Source organism: Petaurus breviceps, unplaced genomic scaffold, assembly GCF_028583685.1.
Source record: "Petaurus breviceps papuanus isolate PSGF00001 unplaced genomic scaffold, PetGlider_PUasm1.0 175, whole genome shotgun sequence".
Classification (NCBI taxonomy): Eukaryota; Metazoa; Chordata; class Mammalia; order Diprotodontia; family Petauridae; genus Petaurus; species Petaurus breviceps.
Genome location: NW_027185764.1, coordinates 58,444,287 through 58,462,882, shown reverse-complemented (window position 1 = coordinate 58,462,882; position 18,596 = coordinate 58,444,287). Strand labels below are relative to the sequence as shown.

Genomic DNA, 18,596 nt, shown 5'->3' with positions numbered 1-18,596 from the left:
TTATTACTATTTCTTTTTTCACTTCAAAAGCTCATAATGGATAAAAATAACTTTTTAACTACCTAGATCCTCGATTACTTACTTACAGTGAATACATTTTTGTTCTAAGTTACTGAAACCTTTGGTTTTGTTTTTTGTGTTTCTTTTCAGGTGTTGGTTGTAAAGCATTAACCATCCTCTTCAATACCCTTGCAATCTTCTTGTACAAGCCTCCTCCTTCTGGCACTAACGTCACATTCCAGAGTGAGAATGTAGTCGTGGCTTCTGTCCCAGTAGAACCTGATTATAGCAAAACAAGACATGATGGATAAAAGAGAAAAGAAGAGAACATTGAATAGCAGAATGATTAGTATTTTTTAATTGCAAATTTCCATTGCAACATTATCCACACCAAATGGAAAAATCACACTTTAGGTATGGTCAAAAGATTTGACAACGGAATTCAATTTTAACGTGTTTATGAATATTTACTTTTGTATCTTCAAAAGTAAGAAAGCAGATACTTGTGTTTTTAAATTTCACTCAAAAGCTCCAAAACCTGAAGTATGAAACTTGTATACTTGCTTTTCATTTTTAGGTGCCTGAAATTCTAAACTAAAAATAAAAACAAAGACAATCTATCTAAACTAATTTCCAAACTAAGCATTGTAAACAAAGGTAATTGACACTATTAGCACTGACTTAGTAGAATATTAATCCATTTTAAAAGAGCTATGGAGTCTTCAGTTTCTCTGATAGCTTAAAGAAAGTAAAAACTATTATTATTATTTATTAACTATTTTAATTTCAGAGTGTTAAAGCTTAGACTATTCAAAGCCATATTCAAAGTTTTCAGGTAGTTGTAGCATTATTTTTAAATAGGTCTAGGACTGAATTTGTTATGTAGGAGACAAGATTAGAGGGTCATATTTTATTTCAAGTTTTCCTACTTTTATCCTAGATACTCCTTTATCATAACAAGTTACTGGATTGGGAGTAATTTTAAAATTGTACTTTATCTACTTTTTTGTATAGTAGTAGATACAAAGTTCATCCTCGCTTTAAAAGTATTCCTGAAGAGACACCTTAGTGATATTACTAATGAAATTGGAATGCCATTTAAACTATTCTTTCCTCATTACCACCCTCCCAAACAACTCTCAAAATAGTGCCTATAACTTTACCACAAATCTTTACCTATAGCAAGTATCCATTAAATAGATTGCTTAAAGATGAAATATTAAAAATTCTACCTTTAGCACACTTTGAAAAATGTGATTAAAGGTAAAATTTTTTCACTGATAAGATAAACTATACAGTAAGACCTTGTGTGGCTGGATCAGACTTTCAGTCATTTAGAATATAGGATTAAGACTTTTTTCAGAATCAGAGAAAATAATTCAAAGCCTATGTTCAAGCTCCATAGTTGAGGTGTGGGGCCAACTTCAGCACCTTTTATGGAATCTATTGACTAAGAATTGTGAATACAATAATACTACTGATGAGTAACTTTTATTATCTAGCAGTCCCTACCACCTTTTGCTTTTTAGGAAACCATAATGTACAGCAGTGGTGTCAAAACTTAAATGGAAATGGATCCCTGTGGGTTATGCCTTGATTTAGAAAACCACAAATTAACGTTATACTGCATTGTATTTTAATTTATTTTGTTAAACATTTCCCAATTACATTTTAATCTGATTGCAGCCAGACTCAGAAAACTCACAAGATCTATTTGACACCTATGATGTGCAGTATTCTAATAGCAATGAGGGGAGACCTTCTAGAGGCAAACACTGTCAGCCATGGAACTGTGGGGTGACATGTACACAGAGTGCAGAAGTACGATAGGACCAGAGGAACCAAGTAGTCACGTGCTAGAATAGGGAATTAGCATTATTGATAGTCTGCTGGAGTCCAATAGAATACCCAGATCAAATGTGAGGCTAGAACCAAGATTCAGAAGCCAGACAAATAAGCAGAAATTAAATTTAAAGAAATTAAAATTAATATGATTAAAAATATGGAGATGTCAGAGAGTAGTAAGCAGAAGGTTAGGAGCCAGAAAGGCAAACCAAAGTCAGGTCACATATGACTACATGAGGACCAGAAAACAGTGGAGGAAGGAAGGGAGAGAAAAAGAAAAAGAGCATGGAAACTAAGCAGGATGTAGATTTACAGGAACCAAAGTGCCAGGGCAAAGGAAGCTGGGAAACAAGCATGAGGCCTAAGCACCAAAGAGACTTTGAATCAGAGTCAAAGGCCAAAATGCTGTCCTCTGTTGCTACTGGAGTGGAGAGTACTTAGTATATCTAAGGTAGAAAGAAGTTTGGCAATAGTTGCACCTGTTGATGGAAAATAACAGACCTTGACAGAAATTCTGAGAGCAATATGAATAACATCAGGAAAAGGGGCAAAAGAATGATTTAAAAACAACAATAGCAACAAAAACAGAGAAACATAAATGTACAGAAGTCTGAGATCATTTGTGGTAGGGGCAAATGTTACTATATACCTCAATAGTTTAGCAGGGCATCACTGTCCTGTATAATATAGTTCATTAACTGATCTTCATAATGAAGATGCTGAGTCCACAAGAAATGTTTTATTGTATCTAGTATATATTGTTTCATAAAGCAAGGAAATATATAGTGTATTTTAGAAACCAAAAATATTTCTCTTGCTCTCCTACCCAACACACACACACACACACACACACACACACACACACACACACACACAGAATTTTTAAAAGAGAAAACTTAAGTTTTTTGGAAAGTTCATTTATGTGAAACACTTCATTCCTCAGTGATGTTAGACGAATGCAGTGTTAACACTCAAACACTCAGATGAATCTTTGATCTCAATTCAGGACTTGTGAATTGCAAGTCGTGAATTACCTTCAAAAGGAAATTTTTCGTACTATTCAATAGAAACTTCAATACAGAAGTTACTTTCTTGTTATTTTTTAATATAATTGTGCAGTATTGAATTATTTAGACTTCTGGGTATTCTGAGATGTTTGTAATATATGAAGTAAAATTAATATGTACAAATTATACAATTATTATAGCTATGCAAATAATATAAAATTATAAATATTTGGGAAGTCAACTTTTAAATTTATTATAGATTAAGATATTAGAATGTTGATATGTTGATAAATTCAGCAGGGTTATATTATAGGGCTATTTAAAATCAACTATTTAAATTTCTTACTTTTGTGTACTTGAAATCGACATTATTAAAATTTAACTAAGCTGCTTTATAAATATAAATTTATTTTTTTATAAATGGAAAATATTCTTTTTACTTTGGAAACCATTTGACATGTTCAGTGGTTTTTGATATATTAGCAAATGTATTAAACTTAATAAATACTACACTTTAGAATTCATTGGAAGAATCAATATACATACAATTATTTATAAAATAAAAAAAGAGTTCTGGAGTGGCTAGGTGGCGAAGTGAATAGAGCACTGGCCCTGAAGTCAGGAGGACCTAAGTTCAAATTTGGCCTCAGACACTTGACACACTTACTAGCTGTGTGACTTTGGGCAAGTCACAACCCCAATTGCTCTCCAAAAAAAAAAAGAGATCCCTCTTATAATTAATTGAAAAAGATGGAATTGAGGTAAATTATCTTTTTCATAGAAAAATGGAGCCATAAAGAAGTGATCACTTGTAGGAAAATACTTTTTATTTCAACGAGCACCATATTTTGTGATGTTTATTTTACATAATTTTCTTAATCAGAAAACTCAATTTAATATTTTATACCAAGTGCATGTAAATTTGCAGAACATCTTTAAAAAACTACCAGTTTAGAATGTCAGGACTTCATACATAATTGAACACAATGTACTTTATATCAAAACCAGAACTCTTTAGCTTCCCCATTAAATCTTCCCAATCTCAGAACTTTGTATTTCAATTGAATGTACCAACATCCTCCCACTGATTTGTTTTGTACCCTTTGGAGTTACCTGTTGTTCTTTACTCTGTCAAGCTGTATACAGTTAATTGCCAAGTCTTAGCAGTTTTACCTTTGTAACATCTTTTTCATCTTTCTTCCTTTGTTTTCCTCTTCCCCTTTCCCTTCTTTCCTTCCTTCCTTCCTTACTGAGTCTCCCCATCTTTTCCAGACTGGAAGTGCAGGAGCTACTCATGGGCACTGATTGGCCAGGGAGTTTTGATCCACTCTGTATCTTACCTAGGCTAGGCTCTCCCTCCTTAATCATGTTGATTCATCCCCTCTCCCTCAATCCCCTCCATTGACTCTGGGAACTCACCATATTAATAACAGACTTAGTGTGGCTGCTTTATCTGCATAGTTTATAGCAATCTAGAACTCTCAAGGTCAAGAGCTCCTCCCTGGTAATTGGAATTACAAACATATACCACCAGGCCTAACACATTCATCACCTCCCCATTTTAGCCTCCCCCCTAGTCCATTCAGTCTCTTAACACTTCTCTCCTGGACTAGTGCAATAGCTTATATCTAATCTCTCCTCACTTCAATCCATTATCCATACAACTGTAAAAAAAAATCCTTAAAGCACAGATACGTGTCTCTCTTTTGTTCAAAATTCTTCATTGCCCCTAAACTCTATAAAATTTAAACTACCTCACTTGGTATTTAAAATCTTGCAAAATTTCCTGGCTTCCTTTTCAAAATGTTTAATTTGTAGTCTTTTCTTTTTCTTGGCACCACTGATGTTTTCCGATGATTACTCTCCTCCTTTGTAACAGGTAAGTACAATTAAGGAAAACAAATAAAACACATTAGCCATATCTGAAAACGTGTACTTCATTTTGTTACACTAGTGTATCACATCTCTATTGGAAGGCAGAAGACATGTTTCACCATCAGGCCTCTGAAATCACAAATAGTTACCCTATTGATCAGAGTTTTGAGGCCCATTCAGTATTGTTCTCCTTTGCACAATTGTGGCCATTGTGAACATTGTTTTTCCTGATTATGCTTACTTTGATCTTGTATGTAGGGTGGTTTTGTTTTCTAAACTACTAGAATACTAGTTCCATGGCCATAAACAATTTCACTGAGCTTGCATATCATTACATAACTGAGATAATGTAAGTATTTAGCATGTAAACAGCCCACTGTGCCTGTGCTGTGCTGAATTACCATGATATTGATAAAGTTAATGTAAACTTGTGAGGCTATTGGTGTCAAATTACCTTTTTTTTGTGTGCTCATCTATAAAGTAAGAGAGTTAAGTGGGGATTTATGAAATGCATGTGCTTGTTTTGACTGGCCTCCAGTGAGATTTAGGTGATGCTGTAGGAGTAGGTGCTCCTATGTAGGAATTGGAGTTCTTACCGTTTACTCTTGCTGGCCCCTGTGAGAAGAGTGACTAGGTGGGTGTTGCAGGAGCTGAGCTCCCCCACCAGCTCCCAAACTGCCACAGTTGGGAAGAATAAAGTAAATTAATGCCTTATCATGTATCTGCTTCTGTCCTTCTATCTGCCGGGATTCAGAGTGAAGCTGCTAGAGCCTGGAGCCCAGAAACTCCCATGTTACAATTCTACCTCAGTTCAATGACTCTTCCCAAGATTTTCTAAATGCTTTATATCCATCATTTCTGTTGAAATAATATTTCCATATATTCATATATCACGATGTTTGGCCATTCCCCAATTGGTGGGCATTCACTTTTCTTCTGTTCTTTTTTTTTATATGATAAAAAATTCCAACTTAGCTTTCCAGTCTTTTTTTATACTAGGCCCCTTCATGCTTTCTTCATTCCAGTTAAAATTCCAGCTAAAACGATCTATTTGCCATTTCCCCAATTCTTCTGTCTTCGTGCCTTTGCAAAGGCTTTCCCCTTTGCCTGGACTTCACTTCCTTTTCACTTCTATTTCATCGGATTTCTAGCTTCCTTCAAGGTACAGTATATCTGTCACCTCCTTTAGGAAGTCTTTCTTGATGACCCTTCTAATTACTGCTCTCATTATTTTGCAGTTACTTTTCTGACTACATGTTGTATCCATCAGTAGAAAGTAAGTTCCTTGAAGTCAGGGACTGTAGTTTTTGAATCAACAGTGCCTAGCACAATGCACTTTATAAATATTTCATTGACCAAATGATTGTTAATCATTCATATTTAATCTATAAAGAAAAAGATGACATTCAGTAATGAACTGTAGTTTAAAATTTAAGACTATAAAAATCATGGCAGACATAGCCAGGATAAGGAGCAATCAAAGTGGATAGTCATTGAAGGCATAGCTTGCAGGCAATGGACTGTGCAATCAGGGATATTTTTTTTCATAAATTATATTTTTATTGATATACTTTGTATGCCACATAATTTCTGAATATAGCTTTACAAAGCAAGACATCTCTTAAGAGAAATTTTAAAAAAGGGAGGGTATGGAAGAACAGATTGACAAAACCAACCAATAAAATAGTCATATTGGAGATCATATGCAATATTAGCTACCAGTAGTGCTCTGTCTCTTCAAAGAAGGAAAGGAGGTTCATTTTCTCAGCTCTTTTCCAAGGCCAAGCTTCTTCATTCTATTGCACAGTGGTCAATTTTGTTTTATTCCTTTTTATATTGTTGTTTTCTAGATTCTGGTTATTTTATGCTTCATTGTCATATGTCATCACATGCTGTTCTGAATTCTTTACTCCTTGTAACACATTATAATTCCAATTACATTCATGTACCATCATTTGTTTAGGCATTCTAGGTATAGAAATTACATGCACAGATGATTTTAAATGAACATTTTTGGCTAAATTTTTTGTCTTTCTTTGGGATTTAGGTATTGATTTCTGTGATAGTTCAATTTTTGTATTTCTATGAAGGCTAAAAGCCCCTAATTACATATAGAAAGAGGGGAAAACACGTAAAAAAATGCTGAATGAAGTGTACATAAATCTTGAATAATGTCTTATTCCTCTATTTGATGTAACTTTTGTATTATGTATACCTCTAGTAAATTGAATGTGTTATAAAGCTGTTTATTTAAATATGGATACCAAACAAGGCATTTCTGACAGCACAAGGAATCAGATCTTTGTTAGGTAGGTAGGTAGTTCATTTCTTTATCGTCACATTATATGTCTGGACTTGAATACTTAAACATCTGATGGACACTTCTTCCCCAAACTATTCCATGTACTCAAAAAATTTCATTTCTAAATTACTTGAGATTATAATTCTAAGTTGCTTAATCTTTCTTCAACAAATGTAATTACCGTTGTGTTTCTGAAAATGGGCCTTTGTTCAATAAACTGTCCAAAGACATAATTGCAACAATGACTTTTTCTACATTGCTTTTTGTTTTCTCTGTGAATCATGAAAATGAAGCAATACTCAGAAAGTACTTATCTTAAAATACTGTAAATGAAAATTTGTATTTCAGAGCAATCAATTTTAGAAAAACTATCTGACTACTCTGCTATTGTTATCTATGTATTATTATTTAAGATGATACTCTACAATTGAGACACAATCTCAGTTGTTTTGTTAAAATATTCAGGCAATTCAATATAATCAACAAGAAAGACCTATCTCTTGTATGTTAGCAAGACATTCCCAGTTAAAAAAACTTTGAGACTAAAATTGTGGACCATTTCTTTCGTGAGAAATGACTCTTGGAATAATTTTTATTCCTTTATTTGGAAGGCACAGTACTGCCAACAATAATTAAAATATTCTAAAATTGGATTGTGACATAAAAAAATAAGGATTACTCATGTATGTCGTGAACCAATATCTCAGAAAGAAACAATAGGATTGGTGTTGAAATTTTCAGTGTATTTTGTAGGCCTTGAAAAAATAACCTAAATGACAATAAGGTGTTTGTAAGATTAGTTGTATATACATGTGTATATGCATATATACATACATATACACACACATATATATATATACACATACATACATACACATATACACATTACAGCATTATCCCCACATCAGAAGGATGATCATTAAATGGTTACTTTAATTAAGCAGGTCTTAAACTTTTTGGTTTCAAAATGGCGTCACACTTTTAAAATTTACTGAAGAACCCAGAAAACTTGTTTATCTAGGTTTTATCTATCAGTATTTGCTATATTATAAATGAAAACACCTAGTAGACCCTCTGAAAGGGTCTTAGGGACCTGCAGGGGTTTCTGGACAATACTTTGATAACCATAGCTTAGTGAATCACAGGTTATAATTATGACTCCTTAAATCTATTAAATGTCCAAGTATTTGGGGTAATCACATGTCATTTTAGAATAGATTGCCTTGAAATTGCTGCAACAGAGTGTTATAGAAAGTCCATTGGGGAAAAAATAAAATACTAGCTCTGGTAACCCAATTCTGCACCTCTCTCAATTTTTTATATTGTCATATTTCAACCCCACTTGGATACCTGGCTATTTACATGAGACTTTGTAGTCAAAATCAATTCATTAAATAAATTTAATAAATGATTAATAAACTTTTATTAAACAAATTTTAATAAATAATATACAATATGTATATTGTATAATATATAATAATGTATTTAATAAAATAATTAATAAATTAAATGTAATTTAAAAAGGTGAATCACCTACAATTCACCTGTGGTGAATTTTTCCTTGATAATATATTCTTTACCCAATTACATGTTAAAACAATTTTTAACTTTTTAGAAAAAGTTTTTGAGTTCCAAATTCTATTCCTCTATTCTTCCCTCCCTCACCTCCCCCTCTCCCTAAGACAGTAAGCAATCTGATTTAAGTTATACAAATGCAATTATGCAAAACATTACCATACTATTCATTTTGTACAAGAAGACTTGAACAATAGCAAAAACAAAAATTAAATAAAAATAGTATATCTCAGTCTATTTGGGGGGCAGAGGAGGAATTGATAGAAGGGACAACAGATTGGGGGAAGTGGTGGTCAGAAATAAAACTTGTGAGGAGGGACAGGGTGAAGGTAGGAGAGAGAGAAGGAGAAGGGAAAAATAGTATGGAGGCAAATATATAGTTATCATAACTAGAAATGTGAATGGGATGAACCTACCCATAAAACAAGCATATAGTAGGATGAGTTAAAAACCAGAATCCTATAATATGTTACTTATAAAAAATACATTTGAAGCACAGAGACACACTCAGAGTAAAGGTAAGGGACTGGAGCAGAATCTATTATGCTTCAGTTGAAACAAAAAAAGCAATCATGATCTCAGACAAAGCAAAAGCAAAAATAGATCTAATTAAAAGTTAAAGAAGGAAACTATCTTGCTGAAAGGTGAATTCTTTTTAATGTGAACAATCTACTTATATATTTAGGAAGCTCAGGTATTTTGTAATAAGAAAATTTCTTACATGTATGTTATTGATGCTTTAGAACTTTAAAAGATCTGATTTAATCAAGATAAGCACTTCCTTCATTGATGCAGATTACAACTACTCTGTTTTCCTTACTGTGACTTCACTCATTGCATGCTAGCCAATCTTCCGTTGATAAGACTCAAAATTTTGATGCTTTGATCCTCTGACCAACTCAGTTCAGTTCACATCATTCAATTCACTAGGTGTTGGGGACACAAACACAAAAAGTGAAACATTCTTTGTGAGGTAGATAAGTGGGTGGGAATATAGGAACTAGACCTGTGATTTAATTGGTATAAGGAAATCCTAGGTGAGGCAACTCCTTTTACCAGTGCTGGTCAGTACCTTCTCTGAGACATAATTTTAGAGAGCTGCCTTTGGCACTGAGAGGTTAGGTGACTTATCTAGAGTCGCATACCCAGTATGTCAGAAATGACACTTGAATCTTCTTGGTTGACTCCATCCACTACATCGCACTATATGCCTTTGTGTATGTATATTAATAAGATAAAGTAGGTTGGGGAGGTAAAGAACTCTAACACTAGGCTGGATGGGAAGGATGTCACACAGGACTTCATGGAGCAACCTGAAAGGAAGATAACCTTTCTAACAGGCAGAAATTAAGTGGAAATACGTTCTAGGCAAAGGGGTGGGCTGGCATGAACATATGGAATAGAAGATAGAAAATCACACTTGCAGTAGTTAGTCATATAGTCTGCCTAGAAGATAGAATATGTGGGGGGGGGCGTGATATGAAATAATTACGAAAGGTAGGTAGAAGAGTGTTAATTCTAAATATTGATCTGAGAATTCCATATTTTATCTGAGAGTCAGTAAGGAACTATCAAAAATTATTGAGCAGGAGAGTGACTTGGAGTATTAATGCAGACTTAGGAGGTCCTATACAAGGAAACTTGAAGCACAGAAAACAATAATAAGGCAAGCCAGCTTTATACTGGGAAATAATCAGAAAATCCAGGGGAAGTATAGGAAGATGAACACAAGGAAGTCTACTGGGGTCCTGGATGGAAAAATAAGACATTAAGGTTTGAGTCAGGACTTCAGACATCTCCTAGCTGTATGACTTATGGTAAGTCACTTAACCTCTGTTTGCTTCAGTTTCCTTGACCATAAAATAGGAGTAATAAAATCACCTATCTTATGAGGTTGTGAGGATCGAATGAAATAATGATGTAAAGCATTTAAGCACAGTACCTGGAACAGAATAAGTATATACATGCTATTTTTATTTTTAGCTATTATAATAGGTCATTAGTCCTTTAAGCCAGTAAAGTCTGTTGGGTCTTCATTGGGTTCTTATATGCGTCTGGCAGGACCAGTCATTGGAAGAAGGGAACAAACAGTTCTAGGGATTGGTATTAATTCATTCTAGGGGGAGAAGGGAAGAGTCCTCGGGAAATGGCAGATAGTTGTTTGCAGACTACCACACCAGCCAGAAAAGGAATTTTGAAAAAATTCCTAAAATTTTGTTATTGCTGGTATTTCTGAGACAGTACTTTGCAGGGGACCAGAGAGACTGTGGCCCCCTGGGCTGTCCTCCTTCTTGCAGGGGACTCTTCCTTCGAGCAGTGGCTCGGAGAGATGACACTTCATCATGTGAAGCTCATGCTGTCCTGGCCTGTCCTCTTCCCACTTTTAGGGAGTTCTTCTTGCCTACAGGTGACAGAGATGCCATCACTTCCTGCTACCTCTGACTATCTCCTGGCTTGGCCTGCCTACAGGAATAGGAGAGAAACGGGGCAGCCAGGTAGCACAGAGAATAAGAGCACCGGCTTCAGTGTTGGGATGACCTGTGAATGAATCCAGGCTCAGACACTTAGCACCCACCCAGAAACACCGGCCGTGTAACCTTGAGCAAGTTACTTAACTCCAATTGCTTAGGGGCGGCCAGGCCAGGTGGCTCAGCGAGTAAGAGCACCAGCTCCAGTGTCAGGATGACCTGGGGGATTAAATCCGGGCTCAGACACTCAGCACCACACCCAGAAATAACTGGCTGTGTAACCTTGAGCGAGTTACTTAGCCCTGATTGCTTAAAAAAAAAAAAAAGGAATAGGAGAGAAATGCATTTCTATCAGCTTCCTTACATACACTGGTCACCTTGTCAGAGATTCCTAAAACTCTCAGAGAACCCCATCCTAAGACTGAACCACTAGTGTTGCTAACATACCTTCTGAACTCATTTGGCAAAAATTAAGAACTCCCACTTGATCGTACCTTTCCCATGCAAATGATCCTGAATCCCAGCTATCTTTATATAAGCCTCATTCTTCCTAACTCCCTCCACCCCCCAACTGTCCAATTTTTAAATTCCAAAATCCTCACACCCCAACCCTCAATGTCTCACACTAGATCTGTGCTTTCTGGAATATGTCCTCAGTAGGCAACAAGCTTCTAAAATCTTTTCCTTTTCCTCTACTTTCATCTTTTGGCTCTCACTGAAACTTGACTCCTTCCTGATGACACAACCTCCCTGGACACACTTTCCAGCACCTTCACTGATTCTCCCTGACTCACTGGCTTGTCAAAGTGCAGATTTGGCATACTCCTTGCTCCCTATTGCCATTTTCAGGTTCTCATTCTGACTCCATCATTCAAGTAATCTTTCCTTCTTTGAGGTTCACTCAATCCATATCTGTCACCCTCTCAAAATACTGCCAGCTATTATTTATGCACCTCCAGGACTCACTTCTTTCTTCAAGTTCAGTGCCTGGCTGACAGTATTTCTTCCCTAACTCATATCCTCATACTAAGTGACCTTAACATACATATTGATACTTCCTCAAACACTCTAACTTTCCAGTTCCTCACTTTACTCATTTTTCATTACCTACTCTTACACCCTGCGTCAGCTACACATAGGTCATACCCTTGATCTTTCCATCACTCAAAAATGCGTCACTTCCATGTTTATTAATTCTGAAATTCCATTATCTGACCGCAATCTGTTGTCATTCAACCTTTCCCTCTGACTTTCAATTCCTCCCCTACCCCACCCTCTCAGCTGAGTCCATTGCTTTATATTTTAATGAAAAATTGAAATCTTCTCCTTGACTTATGTCCTCTCTTTCCATGTCCTTTGATACCTTCACAACTTTCTGATGTAATTAGGCATCCCTTCTCCTGTTCAAGGTAAATCCTCTACATGTAAAAGTGATTCCATTCCATCCCATCTTCTCGATCAGATTGCCCTTCTATCATCTGTACTGTCTCACTAATCTTCAATCACTCCTCGTCTACTGCCTGTTTCCCTACTGCTTATAAACATGCCCTTTTCTTTCCATCCTCAAAACCCTTACTTGATCTATCCAGCTTCTGTCTAGCTATTGTTTCATGTCTTTCTTCCCTTCTGTGGCTAAACTCCTTGAGAAGGTCATCTGGAATATGTGTCTATACTTAATTTCCTCTCACTGTCTTCTTAGTTCTCTAAAGTCTGGCTTCTGATCTCATTATTCAAATGAACCTCATCTCTTCAAAGTTATTAATGATATGTCAATTAAATCACCAAATTTAATAGTCTTTTCTCAATCATCATCCTTCTTGACCTCTCTGCTGCATTTGGCACTCTTGGTCACCCTCTTTTCCCTGGTATTCACTTCTCTCTAGGTAGGTGTATGTATGATGCTATTCTTAGTTCTCCTTCTACCCATCAGTCTCCTTTTCTGGGTCTTTATCCAGGTCATTCTTGCTAATCATTGGTGTGCCTCAGTGTTTTGTCCTGAGTTCTCTTCTCTTCTTCCTTTACACAATTTCACTTTGTGATCTCATCAATTCCCATGGAGTCAATTATCACCTCTATGGTGATGTTTTTCAAATCTGTTTATCTAATTCTAACCTCTAGTCTCACATCTCCAACTGCCCCTTGGATATCTTGAACTGGATGTCCTATAGACATCAATCTCAATATGTCCAAATGTGAACTCATCATTTCTGCCCCCAAACTCTTCCTTCTTCCCAACTTTTCTATTACTGTTTAGGGTACCATCAGCCATCCAGGCCCCAAATCCATGTGTCATTCTTGACTATTCACTTTCTCTCTCCCCCCTATATCCAATCTGTTCCTAACCTGTCAATTTTATTTTCATAATATCTCTTGTATATTCCACCTTTGTCCTATGACACTGCCATCACCCTGGTTCAGGCCATACATGGACTGTTTCAAAAGACTGGTGGTTTTTATGGAGTCATGTTTGTATTGAGTTAGAAATCCCCCAGAGTCGATATACTTCTTAGTCTTCATAAAATAAATAAATGAATTAATTTAAAAAAATTATTAAATCACTTATTGTGTGCTAGTCAATGTGTTAAGCATTGGTTATAAAAATACAAGCAAATAAGATAGTCCTTACTCTCAAGGAGCTAATATTTTAGTAGGAGGAGACAACAGAAGCAAACATTTGCAAGAGGTTGGGGATAGATGCTCAGTTTCATGGCTTAGAGATGTCTGGAAAGTGGTATAGTGGTTCCATTTCCAGTCAAAAGAAAAATAAATCTCATCAATCTAGATAGAGGAAGAGGAGGAAGAGGAGGAGGAGGGAGGCAAAAGAGGGAGAGGTGGAGGAGGAAAAGGAGGGGGAGGAGTAAGAGGACGGAGTGGGGTAAAAGGAGAGGGAGGAAAAAGAGGGGAGGAGGATAGAGAGGAGGAGAAGCCCAGATTTCAGGAGACATGCCTCTCTCAAAAAATGTATCTCCTTCTTAGTGGTAACGGGGGTGGGAAGGAAGAGAAGAGTCAGATTTTTACCGTCCTCTTTTAAAAATCCCAAGAGTTATTGCTTAGAGAATAGTACTAAGTTGTATTACTAACTGAAAACAGCTCCAGCTTTCCAGAATGCTTTGTAGCTGTCATTTCCTTTACTTAACCAACAGGTGGCTCTGTTGTTTTTTCTAACAGTCATGTTGCTACACTTTCTTCAGAAAAGCAAGAATTTTAGCACTCATAGCTGCACAGTGTCCCTCCTCCCTCCACCCCCACTCTCTGTCTCTGTCTTTGTCTCTCTCTCTCTCTCTCTCACACACACACACACATACATGCACACACACTCACTCATTCACACACAATATCAGACAATCCTGAAATAATATGAAGCATATTTCTGATTCTTTAATAAAATTGCATTTTATCACTTGGGAAATTATTATGATTCTTTATATACTTCTTTCCTTTATCATTTAACAAAGTCCTTTTCACATTTCAAAGATTCTTAAATCCAATCCAATTCAATGTATATTTAGTAAGTGTCTACTTATCTGAAGGAATTCGTTCTTCCCAGCTCTGCTTCTGATTCTCTGGGCTTGATCACCACATTTCAGCTGCCTTCTCCCCTTGGAACATCTCTTCACTTTTGTGGTCCTGCCCTTGTCTTCCCACCAGTGAATTCCTCCCAGAACTTTCATTTTGAGGAATGCCTAGAATAATCATCCCCCCTTCTAGTCCTGGATCTGCTTCTAACTCTCTGGACTTCAGTGATGCCTTTCCACAGTCCTATCCTTTTGAAGTTTCTTTTACATGTTGCCTTCCTCCGTAGAAAGTAAGCTGCTGAGGAAAGGAACTATGTCTTTTTGCTTGTGTTTGTATCTACAGTGTTTAGCACGGTGTCTAGCACATAAGTAAGTGCTTAATAATTTTTTTTAACTCGTTACCTGGCATTGAATAAAGACAAAAACAAGTTTTTCCCCTCTTAAAGAGCTTATAATTCCCTACTGAGGGAATCCAACATTTACACACAGATAAGAGAACATGAAGTATTTTTAAAACAAGTTAAGGTGAAGGGAGAAAGAAATCAGGGACACTAATGGAGAAGATGGCACCTGAGCAGAACTTTGAAGAAAGCTAGGAATTTCAAGAAGCTGAGGCAAGAAGTATTTCAAATGCAAGGAACAACTTGTTTAAGGCTCAGAAGTGGAGAATATATTGTTGCATGTAAGGAAGAGCATGTAGGTCAATTTGGCTAGTGTGTAGAGTTTATGAAGACGAGTAATATGAACTAAAACTGAGAACATAGGCCAGAAACAAATCATTAAGGGTTTTAAAAATAACAAATAAAGGAGTTTTTATTTGCCCTTGAAGTAATAGGGATCCAATGAAGCTTCTTAAGCAAGAGAATGACATGGCCAGACCTGTGTTTTAGAAAGATGATTTTGGCATTTGGGTGGGGGATACAATTGAGTAGAGAGAGAACTGAGTCAGGGAGATTAATTAAGAAGGGATTACTGGGGATGGGTGATAAAAACTTGAAGTAGGGTGATGATCACATGAGTGAAGAGAAGGGGAAAGATGGAAAGAGAATGTGGAAGAAGCAATAAGACTTGACAATGGCTTGGCTATGAGGACTGAAAGAAAGGAAAGACGCAAAGTTGGCATTGAGATTGTCATTGTTGTATATTAGAAGGAGAGGTTGATTTGGGGGAAAGAAAAGTTCTTCCCACTAAAGTCCTTGGCACTTGTCAAATGGTTTACTGAGTTTTGTTTTAGAATTAAATTGAGATGCCACTGGCACTGTCCAGCAGACCATTTATGTGGAACTTCAACTCAGTAGAGAAATCTGTATATTGGAGTCATAAACAGAGAAATATTAATTGAACCCATGGGAGCACATAAAGGAGATTATATAGAAAGAAGGGGACAGAGGATATATCCTATGACTCATTTATTCTTAGTGGATAGGATATGAATGACTATCCTGAAAAGAAGACTGAGAAGAAAAGACTGAGGGAATATTGTCATAAAAGCTAGAGTAAGAAAAGCCATGCAGGGGGAGGCAATGATTAACAGAGTTAAAAGTTGCAGAGAAATCAAGAAGAGTGAGAACAGAGTGCATGTCTTTGGACTTAGAAATTAAAAGATAATTAGCTATCCCTGGAGAAAGACATTTCAGTTCAATGGTAGAGTTAGAAACCTAATCATCATTAAAAAAATTTAGAAGAGAAGTAGGTGAGTGACCTTTCAGAGCTATGGCAAGGGGAAGAGTTCTTAAAAATGAGAGAAATAGACCATTTAAAAGTGTAAAATAGATAAATTTGATTACATGAAATTGAAAAAATTTTACCTAAACAAAAATCAATGGAATTAGCATAAAACGGGACACTATAGTTTTTGGGAAAAAGCATATATATGTGTGTGTATATATACATACACACACATATATGTTTATATACATATCTCCAAGAGCCATTCCTCAATGAATAAATGGTCACAGTATATGGACAAATAGTTCTAAAAAATAAATTTGAAAAACAATTAGCCATGATATCAAACATTTTTCTAAGTCACTAATAATGTGAGAAATGCAAATCAAAACAATTCTGAGGTTTTACTTCATACTTAGAAAACTGGCACCCATGAGCAAAGACAGAAATACCTAATAATGGAAGGATTGTAGAAAGACTAGCATCTTAATAGGCTGGTGTAGAGCTGTGAATTCTTCTGTCCAAGAAAGGAGTTTGGAATTAGCTATGAAAATGAACAAATTGGTGCAGTAAGAGCACCAGCCCCAGAGTCGGGATGACCTGGGATCGAATCCAGGCTCAGACACCCACCCAGAAACACCTGGCCATGTAACTTTGAGCAAGTTACTTAACTTCAATTGCTTAGGGGCGGCCAGGTGGTGCAGTGAGTAAGAGCACTGGCCCCAGAGTCGGGATGACCTGGGATCGAATCCGGGCTCAGACACCTACCCAGAAACACCTGGCCATGTAACCTTGAGCAAGTTACTTAACCCCAATTGTTTAAAAAAAAATGAACATAATATCCATGCTCTTGATCCAGAGATTCCACTGCTAGGCACATACCCTAAGAAGTTCAAGTTAGAATGTTAGTCTCATGTTCTCCAATAAATTCATAATAGATACTTTTTATAGTAAGAAAACTAAAAACAAAAGAGCACAAACAATGCCCTTAAACTAGAAGCAAAGTAGATACTCAATGATTGTAGAATAGCTAAACAAATTATGGTATATGAATGTGATGGGATATTACTGCAGCATAAGAAATTATGAAGATGAATTCAGAGAAGCATAAGATGATATATATTAACTAATTTACTAGAAAGTAAGCAAAAGCAGGAAAACCATATACATGACTTCAACAATGCAAATGTCAAAACAACAAAAACAATATGTTGCTGGGCAAGGGCCAGGGGTGTAAGGCCTTAGCCACTCGACTATGATCCTCCTGTTTTCCTTGGAGGAGAGGGGAAGGGAGACTGTGAGAATACTGTAATTTGCTATTCAGCTCGCAGAAGGTCCTTCACAGGGCCTGGGTATAGGTTGTCCTCACCTATACCTCTTCCAATATGACTGGGAATGTAAGCTTCTTGAGGGCACAGAGCGAGGGCCTAGCATAAGAAGTGCTTACTACAGGTTTGGTGATTTATAGACTAATTTGTTTTTTCACATTTAAAAGTGAAAGATCCAATGTTTAGGAGCCACTTTTGTTTTGTTTTGGAGTCATTTTAGTTGCGTCTGACTCTCTGTGACCCCATTTAGGATTTTCTTGGCAAAGATGCTAGAGTGGTTTGCCATTTCCTTCTCCAGCTCATTTTCTGTATGAGGAAAATGGGCAAACAGGGTTAAATGACTTGCCATGGTTTATACAGCTAGTTGTTATACTATCTGGGGTTATACAGCTAGTGAGTGTCTGAAGCCAAATCTGAACTCATAAAGATGATTCTTCCTGATTCTAAGCCCGGTGCTCTATCCACTGTACCACCTAATTGCCACCAGCTCCTGAATATATTTCAGCTATATTGTTGGAAGTCTTGGAGTAGGACCCAAAGGCCCTTGGTGGTTATGTCACAGATTGGCACCTGACCTCACTGAATCTGTGTCTTAACTTTAAAAATAGCAACAGCAAAAATGAAAATAAGAGTAATAATGACATTTTGTGAGAGTAAGCTGAATATCTTTTCCATAGATCCAAGTGGACAAGTCATTTTACCTCTCTTGCTCCATAGACCCAAATTGTACTGCAGAACGAGTTGGTCTAATGGACTTTAGGGAACTCGATGATCTCTAAGGGGAATGGGAGCAAACATCCATATAGTACCTACTATGGACCATCCACTGTACTTTTTATAGTTGTTATCTTGTTTGATCCTCACAATAGTCCTGCAAGATAGGTGCTAATACTATATTTATTTTAAAGTTGAGAAAACTAAGGCAAATGGATGGTAATTTATTTGCCCAGTGTCACAGAGCTATTAAGGATCTGAGGATGGATTGGAACTCAGGTCTTCCTGATTCCAGGTCC

General features: G+C 36.4%; 1 protein-coding gene across 1 annotated transcript in view; it reads left to right on the top strand.

Moving 5' to 3' along the window:
- Positions 1-4,760, top strand: part of LOC138158870 (solute carrier organic anion transporter family member 4C1-like) — a 122,636-nt gene extending 117,876 nt beyond the window's left edge. Inside the window, exon 13 of the mRNA XM_069085172.1 lies at positions 151-4,760. Within this exon, the coding sequence (XP_068941273.1) occupies positions 151-311 (161 nt within the window). The 3' untranslated portion in view covers positions 312-4,760. The remainder of the gene's footprint in view (positions 1-150) is intronic.
- The last annotated feature ends 13,836 nt before the right edge of the window (positions 4,761-18,596 follow it).